Below are 19479 nucleotides of genomic sequence, written 5' to 3' on the forward strand. Positions count from 1 at the left end.
CTGGCCAGTCAGTCAAAAAAGCGAACTCAACGAACTCCTCCATATACCTCTCCAGTGAACGACCAACCTGTAGGAGCCCGATGAGGCGATCGCCGGTCGACATGGAATTGGGAGGCATGGGAGAAGCTGGAGCCAGGGAAATGAAGAAGGAATTCATCCTTCTTGTGGAAATCCAGTCAGTATGGGTCCGTTCTTCTGTTACGTGTTGCTGGTGCAGAGATGAGGCAGATACAGATTTCCACAATAATACTTATACTTTTAATAAACAAATGCAGAGTTCACCAAACACTTAACATGACAGAGAACAGATGAGGAGTGAAGGGAGTGAGTGCAATATAAGGGGAGTGCTGATAATAGAGTCCAGGTGCAGGTGATCCGTGATGATGGGGAGATGACGAGGGGAGTGAGTGCAGGTGTGGAGAACAGGAGGATCATGGGAAATGTAGTCCAGGGAGACAAGGGATCTTTGACACTGAGAACTTGTGAAGAGTTTATAAAATGTGTAAAGGAGTCAAAACAGCGTCATGAATTCCTCTGTCACACACAAACAAAGATCTGCTGCAAGGAGACAGTATTTCCAATGACTACTGAACTGTCATAAGTAACATTGTGACATCATGTCCTGTTATTGATCTGTTTAGATTTTGATTTGGTATGACTGAAATATGAACACAACATAGACCAGAGTTAATTTGGAAGAGTCCCGTTCTTTCAGAGATCTCGGTCCGCTTGTTAAGTGTGCACCAGGGTTTGGATGGCAGCGTTCACACTAACTGAAATGAACCACACTAACAGAGCTATCACACCAGAGTTTGTGAGTTTAGTAACCTAACCAAACCTGCCAAGTCTGAACACACCCTTTTTTTGATAACAGCTGCCACACATGTCTTGTGTAGGACAGGGCAGTGTTTCCCAAAAGCATCGTAAGCTTAAGTTGATTGTAGCTCCATTGAAACCATGCTTTTGGGAAACGCTGCCCAGGTTAGTTCACAAATCACTTTAGAATTTGGGTTCTTTCAGATATTTAACAGGCTTTCCGCAAGTCCTTGAGGCCAGATTTACAAATTAGCGTGAGAGCGCAATCCCATAAAAGCACCGATGGGAGTGGAAAGTTCTGCGTGTGATCTACTGATGACGATCTAATGAAAGAACACAGACGCAGCCGTATTATTTCCACAATCCACCAAAACCAATGCAATCTAACAAGAGCAAATTAGCATCTGGTTTGGGGAGTTAAATAATGGTTAAATGAATACCAGTAAATTAACTAGAATTTAGTAAATCACCTTGCATAATTAATTTAAATACTTTCCTCACATAAATTTTGCATCTGAAAGGGAAACTCCTACAAATGCCTATGCAGCAAGGTCAGCCACAAAAAGTCCATGCCTTTTCAGCGCTATTGTTTTCATTGCGTGCCAATCCTGACAGTAGTTTAATGCCAAAAGTGGTGTTGCACTGGCGCAAGCTTAGTAAAATTGGCCCCTAAAGTCTTTGATCAAGTTTAGACCAAAATGGTATAACAGAAGTCTTAATTTTAAGAGATTTTAAAATAGGCGGAAATGGACAAACAGGAATCATGAGAATTTAACTTCAAAAGCTTTTATTAAACATGAGCATTGTATATTGAAAGTTAAAACGCAAAAGTCAGTAATAAGCAGATATATTTCAAAATAAAAGTCCCAGTGAATTTCAGGCTTGTTTATAATTAAAATTAAAAGAACTGAACCTTTTCTGGATATTACTGTATTTCTATATATTTACACAAACTGTAACTGGCATTTCACTCAATGTAGACTTCTCTCTGGGCTGCCCGTCATAGGGAAGACTAAGAACATTATTTAAGGGGGTGGTTGATTTCACTTTTTTAACTTTAGTTAGTGTGTAATGTTGCTGTTTGAGCATAAACAACATCTGCAAAGTTATGATGCTCAAAGTTCAATGCAAAGGGAAATATTTTCTTTTAAAGAATTCGCTGTCTATAACAGGTCTATAACAAAGAAGCTTCTTCTCGGTTTAGTGACATCACAAACCCTAAAATTTACACTGATAAAAATGAAGCATTAATCTTCAATCATCATCTGACAGGTCAGTTGGAAGATACTTTATTTAAGAAAAAAAAAAAAAAAAAACAATACAGCTGCAGGGCTTTAATCTGTAATAAGCTGACAATGATAAATTGTAAGACTTTATTGTAAAAACACCCTCCTGGCAAGTGAATTTCACTAAAATAATGTTATATTAGCAAAGATTATTAAAAATGAATCAGAAGTCGACTCAACTAGGCCCAAATGCTCCTGTCTACAGTAATGAACCTTATATCATGCCTTTTAAATGCAATAGTTAAATTGATCCTGTTGTGGTTGCTTATTTTTGTAAAAACAAAACACTTCTCAAAATCTTTGATTCAGAATACACACTTTATTTCACAGCAGAGCTGTTATGTCTGCAGAGGTAACAACTGCTTCTCCTTGTTTTTTATACTCATATTTATACTATGTGATATGAGCTGAGGCCAAGTTATGTGACCATATTTACCTCATTCTTCTAGCCTAAATTAGAATTTTCCATAGTCATAGACACATTCTTTACGATTCAAATTTCTTACGTGTACAGCAAACTTCTTCTTGGAAATATATGTACAGGCCTCATGCTGTCATGTTTTCCATACATGAACAGGCCTCATACTCTTTATATGATTATAATTGTAAAGTAAAACACATCATATTATGCTATATTATACTCGATTTTACCATAATAAAATCTTCTACAATCCCCTATAATATGTAGATTTCTAGAGCTCAACCTGCCAATCCAACTCTACAGCATGATTTCACCATCCAGCAAATCTTGGAGTAATCTTTGATGACCATCTGACTTTCAAAGAACACATTGCAAAAACAGCTCGGTCATGCAGATTTGCACTACAACATCAAGAAGATCAGACCTTTTCTAACAGAACATGCAACACAACTTTCCGTCCAGGTCCTGGTCATTTCTAGGCTTGATTACTGCAATGCTCTTCTGGCTGGACTGCCATCATGTGTAATCAAACCTCTACAAATGATTCAGAACGCTGCAGCGGGCCCATGTCACACCTCTCTTCATCTCTCTTCATCTCTCTGCACTGGCTAACACTTGCTGCTCACATCAAGTTCAAGGCATTGACGCTTGCTTACAGATCTACTACAGGCTCAGCACCCTCCTACTTCCACTCACTCTTAGGAGTCTACATCCCTACCAGAAGCCTGTGACTGCTAAATGAGCGAAGGCTTGTGGTACCAGGGGCGGAGTGGCCATTAGGAGAACCGGGAGTTTTCCCGGTGGGCCGCTGGATAATGTGTGCTGCCTGTTGCAAAGTAAATATTTATGAAGAATGAAGTATAGTAAATTTACTTATCCTTCCGTCGGCCCAGACAAATTGCTCGCACGGGCACGGCCCACTTGATGCAAAAACTCTGATCTGTTTAGTGTGCTCAGTCTGTCTAAAAGTGCTCATAAATGTCAAAATGTTTGAGATATCCAAATCAAGTCGAAGGAGGTGGGATTTACTGTCCAAAGAAACTGAACAGTGCGGCATTTTTTGATGCCTCCAGAATGCGAGCCGAGGTAAGATAAGAAGCTGAACATGACAAGACAATACAGGCCTACAGCAATATTTGCAGACTGTTTTTGTACAAAAAAAAAACACATGCAAAACCGGCAATATGTCCCATGTTAGCAAAGTGTCTAAAATAAAAATATAATTTGCTAATTAGTTAACATGCATTATTTTACACACTAGTGATAAAAAGTTTCAATTAAAGGATTAGTTCACTTTTAAATAAAATTTTCCTGATAGTTTCCTCACCCCCATGTCATCAAGATGTTCATGTCTTTCTTTCTTCAGTCGAAAAGAAATGAAGGTTTTTGATGAAAACATTCCAGATTTATTCTCCATATAGTGGACTTCAATGGCCTCCAAATGGTTGAAGGCCAAAATTACAGTTTCAGTGCAGCTTCAAAGGGCTTTAAACGATACCAGACGAGGAATAAGAGTCTTTTCTAGCGATCGGTCATTTTCGAAAAAAATAAATAAATAAATGTATATGTTTTATAAACAAATGATTGCTTCCAAGTGGTTCCGCTAAAACCATACTTTTGTATTCTCCAAAAATCTTACACTGTATGTCCTATGCCTTCCCTATTCAACTTACAGAATGAACGCGGCACCAGTTCCGTTTTTTTCCGCAAGTAGAATAGGGAAGGCATAGGACATACAGCGTAAGCTTTTTGAAGAATTTGAAACTGCGGTTTTGGCGGAACCACTTGGAAATCGATAATTTGTTTATATAAAGCATATACATTTATTTATTTATTTTTTTAAAATTACTGATCGTTTCACTAGATAAGACCCTTATTCCTCGTCTGGTATCGTTTAAAGTAGGGCTGTCACGTTATTAGATTTTTCACACCAGGGTTATTGGCGTATGAATTCATGATATTGATATATTACGATATCTATAGAATCCTTGGGGATAAACAAAATACTTTGTTTATTTAGTTTTTTTCTCTTTCAGGGTTCCTGCACATTTTTAAAGTCAAATGTAAGGCTTTAAATTTGGTGGCAGCAAGTCACTGTCTTAATGAGTGAGTCATCATTCAATGATTCATTCAGAAAGCAAGCAAGTGACCGTCTTTATTGATTGGGTCAATTAATCATTAAACTGATTCGTTCTAAATGCAGACACGTCAGTATAACAAAAACATTTCTGTCTGTTGCACGGGGGCTCTGTTCTGCTGTTCATAATTTTGAAATTTTTGTTGGCGAAAAAAAGAAAACTGTGTCTAAAATGTAACTCACATTGTTCATTTAACAATGTTATATGAGCATTGCATTTGTGCTGATTTGGGGAAAATGGCACTCTTGCTTGTGTGATATTGTAAAACAACTACATCTTATAATATGATATAATGACAAAAACCCATCGGGGCAAAAATGCCAGAGTATCTTGAATTTTGAGGGCATATAACTGCATGCATAGCTACATCATGCTGAGTTAGACGAATAAAGAGAACACAGTACTTATTAAAAGAATCACCCTTTATTTAAATATACAGGTGCCGGTCATATGATTAGAATATCGTGAAAAAGTTCATTTTTTTATTGTAAATTATTTTTAAAAATGAAACTTTCATATATTCTAGATTCCCTACATGTAAAGTAAAATGTTTTTTTTATTTTTTATTTTTTTTATTTTGATGATTAGTGCGTATAGCTCATGAAAGTCCAAAATCCAGTATCTCAAAATATTAGAATATTTCCTAAGATCAATCAAAAAATGGATTTTCAAAACAGAAAAGTTCAATTTCTTTAAAGTATGTTCATTTGTACACTCAATACTTGGTCGGCAGCACATATTACAGCAAATGACTTGCTCCTAGCACAAATTACAGCATCAGTGAAGTGTGGCATGGAAGTGATCAGCCTGTAGCACTGCTGAGGCACTATTGAGCTTTCAGATCATCTGTATATTGTTGGATCAACTGATTCTTGTCTTTCTCTTGAAAATATCCCATAGATTCAGGGGTCAGGCATGTTGGCTGGCCAATAAAGCACAGTAATATCATTGTCAGCAAACCACTTGGAAGTGGTTTTTGCACTGTGGGCAGGTGCTAAAGTCCTGCTGGAAAAGGAAATCAGCATCTCCATAAAGCTTTTTTAGCAGATCAAAGCACAAAGTGCTCCAAAATCTCCTGAAAGATGGCTGCATTGACTTTGCACTTGATAAAACACAATGGACCAACACCAGCAGATGTCACGTCCCCCCAAATCATTACTGACTTCAGAAACTTCACACTAGACTTCAAGCAGCTTGGATTCTGTGCCTCTCCAGTCTTCCTTCAGACTCTGGGACCATGATTTCAACATGAAATGCAAAATTTACTTTTATCTGAAAAGAGGACTTTCGACCACTGTTCACTGTCTAGTTCTTTTTCTCCTTAGAAACTACGTCAGAAGCATCTTACCTGGGCTGTTTCAGATGTGGCTTAGTAGTCCTTTTCCTGAAGATGTCCGAGTGTGGTGACACTTGATGTGCTGACTCCGGCTTCATTTGACTCATTGTGAAGCTCTCCCAAGTGTCTGTCTGTATTCTCAAGCTTGTGGTCATCCCTGTTGCTTGTGCACCTTTGCCTACCCAGTTTCTTCCTTCTAGTCAACTTTGCATTTAATATGCTTTGATATATCACTCTGTAAACAGCCACCACATTCAGTAATGACCATCTGTGACTTACTCTCTTTGTGGAGGGTGTCAATGATTGTCTCCTGGACCATTGCCAAGTCAGCAGTTTTCCCCATTAGTGTGGTTTCAAAGAACAAGAGAAACACGGAATTTATACTGTAGGGATGGTCATTTAATGAAACTCAAATGTAAATATTCTAATATTTTGAGATATTTGAGATATTTTGGACTTTCATTAGCTGTACGCTCTAATCAACAAATTTATAAAAAAAAAAAAAAAATGAAATTTTTACTTTACATGTAGGGAATCTAGTATAAATGAAAGTTTCATTTTTTTAAATAATTTACAATAATAAAATGAAAAAAAAAAAAAAAAAAAAAAAAAAAACTTTTTCACGATATTCTAATTATATGACCAGCACCTGTATGAACACATAAAATTGCTGTTAACAGGTTAATACAACATTTCCAATTCCATGACTAGTAAAATAAACACAACTTACTCTCTGTAAAATGGCGTGATCTGCAGGATGATGGACACGGAGGTGGGTAGCCTAAAAAGGTTGGTGCTGTTGCCACCCTACGCATTGACTGTAGCTAGGCAAATTCTGCAGATTGGGCTGTCTAAGGAGCCAAAAAACTCCCATACTGTGGAGCTTACATTATTCAGGTGTGAGCCTCTCGCTCTCCTGTTCGGATGACATGGTTCTTCTTGTTCTATAGCTCTGCATGCTGTGTCTTCTTTTTGTTTGAGAGGTGTCAGTGTTAAGGTGCAATACTGCCAGGTATTGGCGCTGGAGTATTTACAATGATATCACAAGCGTCCTATTTATTTTAAATATTGTGGTTATCGCCAATACCGGTATATTGTCACACCCTAAATTAACACAATATCGATATTTCATGCTTTGAATATCATGATTATGGTCAATATACTGTAACTTTGACCTTCAACTGTTTTGGGGCCATTGAAATCCACTACAAGGAGAATAATCCTGGAATGTTTTCAACAAAAAAAAAAAAAAAAAAAAAAACTTTATTTTCAACTGAAGAAAGAAGGACATGGACATCTTGGATGACATGGGGGTGAGTAAATTATAAGGAAAACTGTGTTTGAAAGTCAAGTCAAAATTATCTATATAGCGCTTTTACAATTGGTAATTGTTTCAAAGCAGCTTTACATATTAGAAGCACAGAAAAAAGGGAAGTGGTTAAAAATAAGCTGTACAAACAAGCATGTACAGCTAACATACAAGATGGTGCTACATTAAGCCAATGTCGGCTGACTCCCAGGGGTGGAAAAAAAAACCCTAGGAGAAAAACCCAGCGTGCTAGCACTGGGAAAAAAAAAGTCCTAGGAGGGAAAAAAAACCCTTGGAAGATATATATATAATATATGTAAATGGATATGGAGATCAAAATCTGAATTATACACTTTTATTATAGAGATTAAAAATAGATTATATATAAATATATGTAAGCAGATACAGGGATTAAAAATCTGAATTATAGATGCAGCCAGAACTGGATCTGTAGGCCCATTGTCTCCTGGGCTACGTTGTAGTCAGTTCCAGACACAGGTTCTCCATTTGATCTGGATACGGCCTGGATCCAGCACCCGGCAAACCTCAGGATAAGCAGAGAGACAGATATTAGCGTAGATGCCATTCTTATTCTGATGTACAGGTATATCTAGTGTTATAGGAAATGTTCGCGGTTCCGGCCGACCTAATTATTGCAGCGTAACAATCCTTTAACGGATTTGAAAAATGTGAATGTATTGATAATGTGTTATGTGTATGCAAGAGCAAAGAGATGTGTTTTTAGTCTAGATTTAAACTGCAAGAGTGTGTCTGCTTCCCGAACAATGCTAGGAAGATTGTTCCAGAGTTTAGGTGCTAAATAGGAAAAGGATCTGCCGCCTTCAGTTGATTTTGATATTCTGGGTATTATCAACTGGCCTGAATTCTGAGATTGCAATAAACGTGAAGGACTATAATGCATTAACAGTTTTTTTTTCCTTCTGAATTTAATAATAATACATTTCTTGTCATCCAGTTTTTAATGTCAGCTATGCATTCTGTTAGTTTTGTGAATTTGTAGGTTTCGTCAGGGCACGAGGAAATATAGAGGTGAGTATCGTCAGCGTAGCAGTGAAAACTAACACCATGCTTCCTAATTATCTCTCCTAAGGGCAGCATGTACAGAGTGAAAAGCAACGGTCCTAGTACTGAGCCTTGTGGTACTCCATATTGAACCTGTGATCGATACGACATTTCTTCATTAACTACTACAGACTGATAACGGTCAGATAAGTACGATTTGAACCATGCCAAAGCAATTCCACTAATGCCAATATTGTTTTCAAGTCTTTTTAAAAGAATGTTATGATCGATAGTGTCAAAAGGAGCACTGAGATCTAATAACACTATTAGAGAAATACAGCCACGATCGGATGATAGGAGTAGATCGTTTGAAACTCTAACGAGAGCAGTCTCAGTACTATGGTATGGTCTAAATCCTGACTCGAAATCCTCACAGATTCCATTTCTTTCTAAAAAGGAGCACAGTTGTGTTGAAACTGCCTTTTCTAATATATTTGACAGAAAAGGTAGATTTGAGATTGGCCTGTAATTTACTAAATCTCTCGAATCTAGTTGAGGTTTTTAATAAGAGGTTTAATAACAGCCTGCTTAAAGGTTTTTGGCACGTATCCTAGTGTTAAAGATGAATTAATTATATCAAGAAGTGGACCTACGACCTCTGGAAGCATTTCTTTCAGTAGTTTAGTCGGCATTGTGTCTAACATACATGTCGTTGATTTTGATAATATGATAAGTTTAGATAATTCTTCCTCTCCTATAGCGGCGAATGATTCTAGTTTTACCTCAGGGACACTACAGTGCACTGTCTGAAGCGAAACTGTAGACGGTTGCATGTTTTTAATTTTCTCTCTAATATTGTCAATCTTGCAAGTAAAGAAGTTCATAAAGTCATTACTGCTGTGCTCTTTGGAAACGTCAGCAGTTGAATCTCTGTTTCTAGTTAATGTAGCCACTGTGTCAAATAAATACCTAGGATTATGTTTGTTTTCTATTAAGAGATTTGAAAAATAAGTAGATCTAGCATATAGCCGTTCTGTACTCAATCATTTTTTTCTTTCCACGAAAGGCGAAAAACTTCTAGTTTTGTTTTCTTCCAACTACGTTCAGCTTTTCTAACAGCTCGTTTTAGAGCCCGAGTGTGCTCATCATACCACGGCGTTGGATTAGTTTCCTTAATCTTCTTTAGACGTAAAGGAGCGACTGCATCTAATGTGCTGGAAAAGAGAGAGCCAATAGTTTCTGTTGCAGCATCGAGTTCTTCTAAGTTGTCAGGTATAATAAGGCGATGAAACTGCTCGGGGAGATTATTTATAAAGCAATCTTTAGTGGTAGACGTGATGGTTCTACAATATTTATGGCTGGGTGGTGGTTTTGTAGCCTTGGCTAATTGTATTATACACAAGACTAAATAATCTGATATATCATTGCTCTGCTGTAGAATTTCAACAGCATCAATATCAATTCCATGCGACAGTATTAGATCTAGGGTATGGTTACGAAAGTGAACTAATCCTTTAAGACAATGTTTTTGAAAGAGGAAGACTGAATTTATTTGATCAAAAATACATTAAAAAAATATTATAAAATATTAATAAACTTTCAAATAGATGTTTTCTATGTGAATGTATTGTAAAATGGAATTTATTCTTGTAATCAAAGCGGAATTTTCAGCATCATTACCCCAGTCCTCAGTCACATGATTCTTCGGAAATCATTCTAATATGCTGTATTTTTCATAAACATAAGAAATGTTACACTTTTCCACAACTTGACCTTTATTCCATAAAAAGGACAGTTGTCAAGCTCCTGTAAGGACAAATAAAGGCACCATAAATCAGTCCACATTCTAAGTCTTTTAGATCATACCAGAGAATTGTTATGTGAACTGATTCAATTGGAGTTATTGAACTTTAGTGATATTAAACTTCCCTGTATGGAAAGGAAATTTTATTTTTTTCTCAAAATTATTTACTATTTGCCATGTGCACTAAGACTTATAATGTAAAGTAGTATGCCAGTCATTCATTAATGTTAATGATCAGCATTTCATTAAAAAATAGCATTTATATTTTTATGTTAGTAAGTGGTGTAAAAACCACATTGGTGGGTTTTATGGTGAGATGTTGCAGACCGTGTGATGGGCCACTTTTTTGCCTCAGTCCACCCCTGGTACCATCACAGAGAGGTGCAAACTCCCACTCCAGAACATTTTCATTCACTGTTCCTTGCTGGTGGAATGATCTCCCCACCTTTAATCGAAATGCAGAATCCCTGACAATATTCAAAAAACAGCTTGGGGAAAAACAAAAAGCGCTTAATCTCTCTCAAAAAAAAAAATATGCTTTCACTTCCTATAATCCCTCCCTATGCTGGAAGACAAATGTAGATTTCTCATGATGTAGCAAGTTACTAATGAGTAAGTTTTGAAGTGCTTTAACAGCAGAAAAAGTACACAACTTAAATTAAGAATATTTGAGGACTAAAAATCAAGGTTTCATAATCGTAAAATCATAATTTAAATGAATAGGTTGTCCAACACTGAACACCTTTTCAAACCTTCCAAACAATTTACCCACTTTTTCTCCTTAAAATATAACGCAATAAAACTAGTTTAATTACACTTAAATTTCATTAAATTACCTTGCAATTATTAAAATAAAAGACAAAATTAAACTATAAAGTCAAGTCATTTTTGCAAAACAGATTTCTGAATAACTACAGAAATTAGCTTTGACACACGGATCGAATTCTCAGATTCACAACTCAATATTTCGACATTTTTACATGTAGTCTGCAACAGATTCTACAAACAACAGACACTCTTTAACGAGAAGATGGGTGGCTCTTAAAAGAGCCTTTGGGTCGCTGAGAGTCTCGGTTGAATCTCTACTTGGAGCTGGTGTACTTGGTGACGGCCTTGGTGCCCTCGGACACGGCGTGTTTGGCCAGCTCTCCGGGCAGCAGCAAACGCACGGCGGTCTGGATCTCTCTAGAAGTGATGGTGGAGCGCTTGTTGTAGTGAGCGAGACGAGACGACTCACCGGCGATGCGCTCGAAGATGTCGTTGACGAAAGAGTTCATGATGCCCATCGCCTTGGAAGAGATGCCGGTGTCAGGATGAACCTGCTTCAGGACTTTGTAGACGTAGATAGCGTAGCTCTCCTTCCTGGACTTTCTGCGCTTCTTTCCTCCCTTACCGGTGGTCTTCGTGACGGCCTTCTTGGAGCCCTTCTTAGGCGCGGACTTTGCTGGTTCAGGCATGATGCTTTTAAAACACAAACTTCACAAATCAATGTGAGATCAGAAGCGACACAGAGATATTTATGCACCGCCCTATGCTAATTTACAAAGATACAGATAGCCTCTTTTAATAGGCCAAACCCATAAACTCGTATTTCATTGGACAACTCAAAGCATCACGAGCGGAATGAGGGCCAATCACATGCGCCGCCGCCAACCGCTCAATGTTTGAACTACACCCTGACTGTTTCCTTTGTTTCGTTTCCCGCTCTTTTTATTTTTTATTAGTTTGAGAAAATACGCGGTTCTAGACAAATATTGTAAATCATCGCGTAAGTTTAAAACCCCTCGAGGGAGTTTTGGAGAATAAGAGACCATTAAAGGTCAGACACCCTTCAAAAAGCAGTTTTTGATCTGGATGTCATTGATTCATGAAACTATTGAACAATTTAAACAGGAATGATAAATAAAAGCCCATTTGTGCAAAACAAATACCAGTTTCGATAATGTATATGCATTTTCAATTCTGCTCAATTTGGCCCCATTCTGATCCAATCTTTGTACTGTTTTGTAAGACATTTTTCTTAAAATTAAAATGCTAAACATTGATTAATAAACAGTCTTCGTGCACCGTTTATATTTTGGGTATCATCTGTCGATTAAAGAGAACGACGTGAAAAGGTACTGATATGAACAGTATTATATGGGGACTAAGTTCATAAACTAGTGATGTTTATTGTACATCCTGAAAATCAAAAATTCATGTCAAGTGATTTTCATCGACTCTTTATGTGAGAGAGTGGGTGGCTCTTAAAAGAGCCGTTGGGTTGGTGTAGTTGTTCCTGATTTGAGAAGTTTATCCTCCGAAGCCGTACAGAGTGCGTCCCTGTCGCTTCAGCGCGTACACAACATCCATGGCGGTCACGGTCTTTCTCTTGGCGTGTTCGGTGTAGGTGACGGCATCGCGGATGACGTTCTCCAGAAACACCTTCAACACTCCGCGGGTCTCCTCGTAGATAAGACCGGAGATGCGCTTGACACCGCCACGACGAGCGAGACGACGGATGGCGGGTTTGGTGATTCCCTGGATGTTATCGCGCAGAACTTTACGGTGACGTTTGGCGCCTCCTTTTCCAAGTCCTTTACCGCCTTTGCCTCTTCCAGACATGTTTAACACAACTCTATCAAACGATGACACAGAATAGAAATTGTGTCACTAGGAGGCGTTATACGTTTGCTTACAGGACCTGAGAGAAACCAGGACAGCGTCACAAGGCGCCCCTCCCCTCACTACAGCTCGAGCACAAACCAATGTGATTTAACACTAGCACTGATCTAAGGAGGCCTGTCCTTTGTTTAATATTAAAATCAAGATTAATTTGACAAAGAGGATGTTATAAAATCATCATATCAGATACTGAATGACAATGAAATGTCTAGATTGAGAGTGTATACATGTTTTAGATTATTCATATAGAATATTTCAGGCCTCTGTGATTTACACTGTAGGCCTCACTTTTGCACCTGCAGTATAGTAAGCCGTTCTCTGCCCTTCAACTTGCTATAAAACTTTCAAAACAGACCATGCCATTATTAGGCAGTAGCTAGAAGATTAGATTACAAAAAAAAAAAAAAAAAAAAACTGGATGAGCAAATTAAAAATAGTTTTTTTTTTTGTTTTTTGTTTTTTGCCAGATGATAAAAAGAAGTGGCAAACATCTGGGTTCAAGGTTACTGATTAGGTTAAAAACAGACTGTAAAAAACGGTTAAAAACTATACAAATGAGAGTTTGTCCATTCTCTGAACCAAATGTTCAATGGCTGGACCCAATTATTGGGAAAAAAAAAGGTTAAAAGTTGATACGGGCAAAGGATGGAAACATAAGAGGGAGATGGGTCAATATATAATTGTGGGAGATTTTGAGTTTGAATAATTCTGGGAAAAAATATATTTATTTACAAAATATTATTATCTTCCCTGATAAATCATCCCTGAAATATTTTGTTTTTAGTAATTGCCAAGCTCAGGCATAATTGATTTCAGATATTTAGTTTTAAAAACAAGAAGTTTACTCATTATTTGGTCAACTATGTTACGGACAAAACCTATAAGTTTTAACTTTATGTAAATGGCAGACATTTAAAAAAATCATTACTCTTGGACGAATATGTGTCTATTTACCTACCTTTTCAATTAAAATACCCAATTAATTAAGAAAATACACATTTTGTTCAATTGAAACCCCAAATTTCAAGTACTGAAGTAACCAGTCTGTATATTTTGTTTCCAAACTGCTTGATTCATGATAATTTTCTTGATTAAATTATGCTGAGGTATATATTTGACAGCTACTCAGTTTCTAAATATTTACTTGGAGATTAGGGAACCATTGAAATACATATATTTTTTAAAAAAACATAATGGTAACTTAATTGACAGCCCAGTATCATAGTTGACAAAAGTAACATAGTTGACTGGACATGACAAAGTAGGATGATGTATTTAACAAACACAATCCTAAACTATATCAATTATTATATGTTAGCTAATCTTTTATTGCATTTAATCAAGACCTGTTGAATATTTCATGACATAAAGGAGAAATACAGACGCACATCAGTTTAAACTGTTTGTGTCAAAACTAAATTTCCTTCTCATTTAAACAGTCAGTGCCCCCAAAATGCTTAGTTCCTTTGGCATTGTGTAAGCACTGCAAGTCAAAATGTTTAGATGTTTTGTCACTATGGCAAATATCCCTCATGTCCACCTTTCAGTCTTAGTCCAGTCCTTCACTGACAATGGTTACTGTACAGTTTTTGTCTAGCTAACAGAATACAATTGTGTGTAAAACTGAAAAAAGACAGGATTTTAGGGTAAAAGTAGCCTCCAAGGTTTGACATCATATATTGCACTCATACTGCCAAGGAAATTGTAACCATTATCATTCACACACATAAAGTAACTTCCATACATCAGAGTAAAAGGAAAATGTATACAGCATAATATTCTGTAATATAAACACACAAACAAAAAATACAGTGCTGTAAATAAAGCTGGAGTTTCACAACTAACAGTTCTTCACTGGTCGCTCGTTTCCTTCCAATGCCATTATTCTCTACAATAGCGTAAAAAAAGAAAACATCAAATCAGTCATATAGAAGAGTCATACACTACATTACAGACAATTACATAGGAATGTTCTATGTTCTCCACAACTTCATTATACTACTGGCCACTACTCCAGTGGTTCCAAACCTGGGGTACATGTAGCCCTATGCAGAGGTACTACAGGGGGTATTTGACAGAAAGGGGAGGGGGAAAATCATCAATGACTAGACTTACTGAAATGTTACAGTAAAACCCACAGTATTAGATTTACATGGGAGGCACTAATTGCAGCTCTTTGATCCTTTTTCTTATGGTATGTTATATTCTTCAAAATAAGGATTATAATGATAATTGCATCATACAGTAAGCTGCAGTTTTTAGGCAAAATGTTGAAGTCAGATAAGTCAAATACTTTCATACCTGGATTACCTGGATACACAAATGAGGTAAAGTGGGTACTGAAGCCAAACAAGTTTGGGAACAACTGCTTAATTGTAAAAAAGTTATAATGATGGACAACCAGTAACTGACTTACATGTTACATGTTAGTCAAGTTCTAGTTTCACCTGATTGTCAATTGCTGTAATAATTTATCAAATGTTCCAAGGATTCATATATGGTATTCATGGTATTATGTTCTTGACTAATTTTGACAATTGAACAAACTATTGTGCGTGTGATGACTTATACAATGAAATGATGCTGACACGTTTTTAGATCAACAAGATCTATTCACTTGGAAATTGTGCTAAATGTAGGCTACCTGTACTTAATCATTTGCAAAGATGTAGTGAGACATTGAGACATGTACTTAGACATTTGCAATTTGCAAAATGAATGAGAAATTCAATTCTGTTGTGAACAATTGCCAAGTGGTTTAGAGGTTTGTCCATGTAGTTTTGAGAATGTAATTTCTGTTTCAAGAAATGAGCCAAACCAATGGAGAAAAAAATGTAAGATATGATTTGGCAATATCTTCCAACACATCTCTTTTTATTTCAACATGACGTGCTGTCACGTGCTGTGGGGCAGGAATCAACCTGAGCACATCTTTTCTGCAGCAGATAATCGTGGCATTTGCCTGAAAACAAGTTTACTTTTATAATATTTATTGCAAAGTATTTTATAGTTACTGTACAATTAGAATATTAAATGAACTCCTGAAAACTATAAGAACATGTCATGAATGTCAACTATGTTACTCTTGGTCAACTAAGTTACCTTTGCAGAGTAACATAGGTGACTGGTAACCTAGTTGACATTTTTGCTGTTTTTAGGGATAAAATCAAAATGGTTGCCTAGCACCAGAAACCACATGGCATTTTACGGAGAGGTTCTTCTAAATAGTATATGTACAACTGAGTGGAATTGAAATTCAAAGTTATTTATGAATTCATTGTAGTAACATTGTTGACATATGATAAGTACACATTTGCCCTAAGCACTACTTTAGGTGAAATAACTGAAAATGTGGAGGGAGAACATACCTTGGAGTCTTGCTACTATTCTTTTCAGGAGGAAATGACATCATGTGGAGCAGGTCATGTGATTTGGAAAACACACTCTTCCTTGAGGGGTGTATTTGCTATGGGTAACTTAGATGACAGCGACTTCTCGGACATATATTCAATTTGTCAATTTCTATTGAAAATGTGACATATTGCCCAAAAAGACACATTGTTCACAATTACTTCAACTTAATGTAAATAATATAATTAAAACTGTTTTTAAATAAGTTTTTTAAATGTTTTTTTAGGTAATGAGATTGTGGTTGTAATTCATTTCGGACGGTTATTTAGTTGACATTTTAGGGATATCTAGTAAATTTTTATAAATATATGATTATTTCCATAATAATTAACTATGAAATTTGTAAAGACAAGATCATGAAGAACACTGAAGACTTTTAAAATTTTATTTTAATAATCATGTTTGCGAGATAAATCTCATGGACATGAAAACTCCCTCAATTATATATTGACCCAGAGGAAGAAAGACGAGGAGCAGGATGAGGATGAGGAAGAGGATGGTGTGGAGTGTTCTCAAGGCTGTATCGGCAGAGAACAAAGAACAAAGTCCTCTGGCTGGACCCAACACAGACTTTTTTTGAGCTTGTTCTTTTTTGAGCTTGTTCTTTTCCTTTAGTTTATTTGTATTTATTTTTGTTTAACCTTTTGCATTTGCACTACAATATTTGTACAGTGTGCAAGTTGAATATACAGACATTCAATACTAAATATTTAATACAATACTATACTTGGACTACATACAGTATACAATATAATCACCTTAGTTGCTATTGTTCTTTTTTTTTTTTTTTACATAATTACAAATTTTGTTTATTGTATACAACACTTTTTCTGTAACTAGATGCCCTAGAAGATGTTTATGTAGTCTAATGAATGATCTTTAGTGTCTATATATTGACTGATGTGTATTTGATCTGAAAGCTTCGTTTGATTTCGAGAACAGGTGAGATGATTGAGGCGATTGATTTTGCCAGAAGAAATAGGGGTTTTGTGAATGTGGTTTAAAGATTTGGTTTTGCATTTAATGATGTGAGAAAATGGGCAAAGGTTTTAAGAAATGTCCCCGCAATTGCGAAAAACTAAATAGTGTGTAATTAAATTTACAATTTGTAGAAATGTTAATTTAAATATTATCAATATATTTCTCCAAGATATTAAACCATAAATAAGAGTTTTATTTTTTCGTCATTACGCAAAAGTTAATTGCTGATGTTGAGAGACAGCTAATGTTAATGCAACCAAGGAACGCAACTTCCGTCTCAAACTTAAAACGGGAAATTCCTCGTTCAGTGTAATTTTGGTGGCTCTTAAAAGAGCCTTTGGGGTTTGATGTGGCTGATGCGGGTTTAGGCGCGCTCTCCGCGGATACGGCGGGCCAGCTGGATGTCTTTGGGCATGATGGTGACCCTCTTGGCGTGGATGGCGCACAGGTTGGTGTCCTCAAACAGACCGACCAAATAAGCCTCGCTGGCCTCCTGCAGGGCCATGACAGCGGAGCTCTGGAAGCGCAGATCCGTCTTGAAGTCCTGAGCGATTTCTCGGACCAGCCGCTGGAAGGGCAGTTTGCGGATCAGCAGCTCGGTGGACTTCTGATAACGGCGGATCTCTCGGAGAGCCACGGTCCCGGGCCTGTAACGATGGGGCTTCTTGACGCCGCCGGTGGCCGGAGCACTCTTACGGGCGGCTTTGGTAGCGAGCTGCTTCCTCGGGGCTTTGCCACCGGTGGATTTACGAGCGGTCTGCTTGGTTCTTGCCATTGCAGTAGTCAACTTCTCTTTCTATCCTGCTTACGCTGGAAATGCTGCTCTGTGTTACACGCCTGCTTTTAAAGCATTGCGCGGCCACGAGCTCAGTGTCGGGAGGGTGCCGAGGATTGTGATTGGCTGATCTGTGACGTGTGCGTATGACTGCTAGCCAATGACTGCGCGCTCCATCTTTTCAAACAAGCAGAGGGTTTCCCGCTCAGTGTGCTTTGTTCAATTTTGCTCATCAGTGTAACACACCCAGACTCTTTATACTCACATTGCTTTATTTGTTCTGAAATATTCACCTTATTCCTAATCAGAGATAATCCTATCTCGGAATAGAACAAAATCACATCATTTGTGTAACAGCATTACAAAACAAAACACACGAACCCCCGCCCAAAAAAAAAAAACGATTTCTATCAAACAAGTTATGTGATTATTACGCGTTCTATTGTATTTGTAAATGCCCATACAGAGCAATTCTCAAAGTAACGGTTTTGATGAGTCATTTGATAAGGTTTTTTTTTTTTTAATTGTTATTTCGTAAAGTCAACCCACTGATTGGGTTTATGGTGTTATTTAACTATTTAAGAAAACTACTCTCCATTAGATAAAATGGATGGCTCTTAAAAGAGCCTTTGGGTTTCAGTGAGACAGACTAAGTCCTCTTATTTGGATTTGGCGGGTTTCTCGGTCTTCTTGGGCAGCAGCACAGCCTGGATGTTGGGCAGCACACCGCCCTGAGCGATGGTCACTCCGCCCAGAAGTTTGTTCAACTCTTCGTCGTTGCGCACCGCCAGCTGCAGATGACGGGGGATGATGCGGGTCTTCTTGTTGTCCCGAGCGGCATTTCCAGCCAACTCCAGGATCTCAGCGGTAAGATACTCGAGTACAGCCGCCAGATAAACAGGAGCACCAGCACCAACGCGCTCGGCGTAGTTGCCTTTGCGGAGAAGCCTGTGAACACGGCCGACGGGGAACTGCAGTCCTGCCCTAGATGAGCGAGTCTTAGCCTTGGCTCTGGCTTTGCCGCCGGTTTTGCCTCTTCCACTCATCTTTACTTACAGCTACAATTGTTTCTTCAAACGACACTGAAAGATTGAAGAACTGAGTTTCGCGGTACTGCCTTTAAGCGAACGTATTGGTTGACAGTCTGTCAAGATTTCAAGCCAATCACTGAACTTCCCTCCAACACATCTCCAAACTATCTGTTTCTGTCTGTATCTATTTAAATGTTCCAAATTATTTAAACTACTGACTGGTGTCCATCAAGTATCAAGGGTTTAAATTGTTCAAAGAATTCACATTTGTTTCTACTAATCATTAATTCCATAGTTTTATTCATCTCAGGCACACTCAGTTTGCACGAGTTCTGAAGGGAATGCATATAACTATGATACAATTTATTCTTTTAAGTTCCACCTCTGCACAAAAGGCTGACAAAGGCCATCATCAGCGTACTTGAGTAAACTATGCATCCTAAATCTTAAGTTCATTTATGTACAATGAAAAAATATAATGGTG

The 19479-nt window shown here is 37.5% G+C and overlaps 4 protein-coding genes and 1 pseudogene across 4 annotated transcripts in view; 1 reads left to right on the top strand and 4 right to left on the bottom strand.

The window, feature by feature from the left end:
- Positions 1 to 19479, top strand: part of LOC137015492 (histone H2AX-like) — a 116821-nt pseudogene that overhangs the window by 83258 nt on the left and 14084 nt on the right.
- Positions 11216 to 11598, bottom strand: LOC137015352 (histone H2B-like). The gene has a single exon (XM_067380255.1). The coding sequence runs from the start codon at positions 11588 to 11590 to the stop codon at positions 11216 to 11218; it is 375 nt and encodes a 124-aa protein (XP_067236356.1). The 5' UTR covers positions 11591 to 11598.
- On the bottom strand, positions 12426 to 12737 carry LOC137015374 (histone H4). The gene has a single exon (XM_067380292.1). The coding sequence runs from the start codon at positions 12735 to 12737 to the stop codon at positions 12426 to 12428; it is 312 nt and encodes a 103-aa protein (XP_067236393.1).
- LOC137015146 (histone H3) lies at positions 17538 to 17964 on the bottom strand. Its single transcript, XM_067379886.1, has one exon. It carries the CDS (start codon positions 17962 to 17964, stop codon positions 17554 to 17556), a length of 411 nt encoding a protein of 136 aa, XP_067235987.1. The 3' UTR covers positions 17538 to 17553.
- Positions 18624 to 19479, bottom strand: part of LOC137015493 (histone H2AX-like) — an 86814-nt gene continuing 85958 nt past the window's right edge. The window contains exon 3 of the mRNA XM_067380493.1: positions 18624 to 19015. Coding sequence (XP_067236594.1) covers positions 18624 to 19015 — 392 coding nt within the window. The remainder of the gene's footprint in view (positions 19016 to 19479) is intronic.

The sequence above is a fragment of the Chanodichthys erythropterus genome, chromosome 24 (assembly GCF_024489055.1).
Source record: "Chanodichthys erythropterus isolate Z2021 chromosome 24, ASM2448905v1, whole genome shotgun sequence".
NCBI lineage: Eukaryota > Metazoa > Chordata > Actinopteri > Cypriniformes > Xenocyprididae > Chanodichthys > Chanodichthys erythropterus.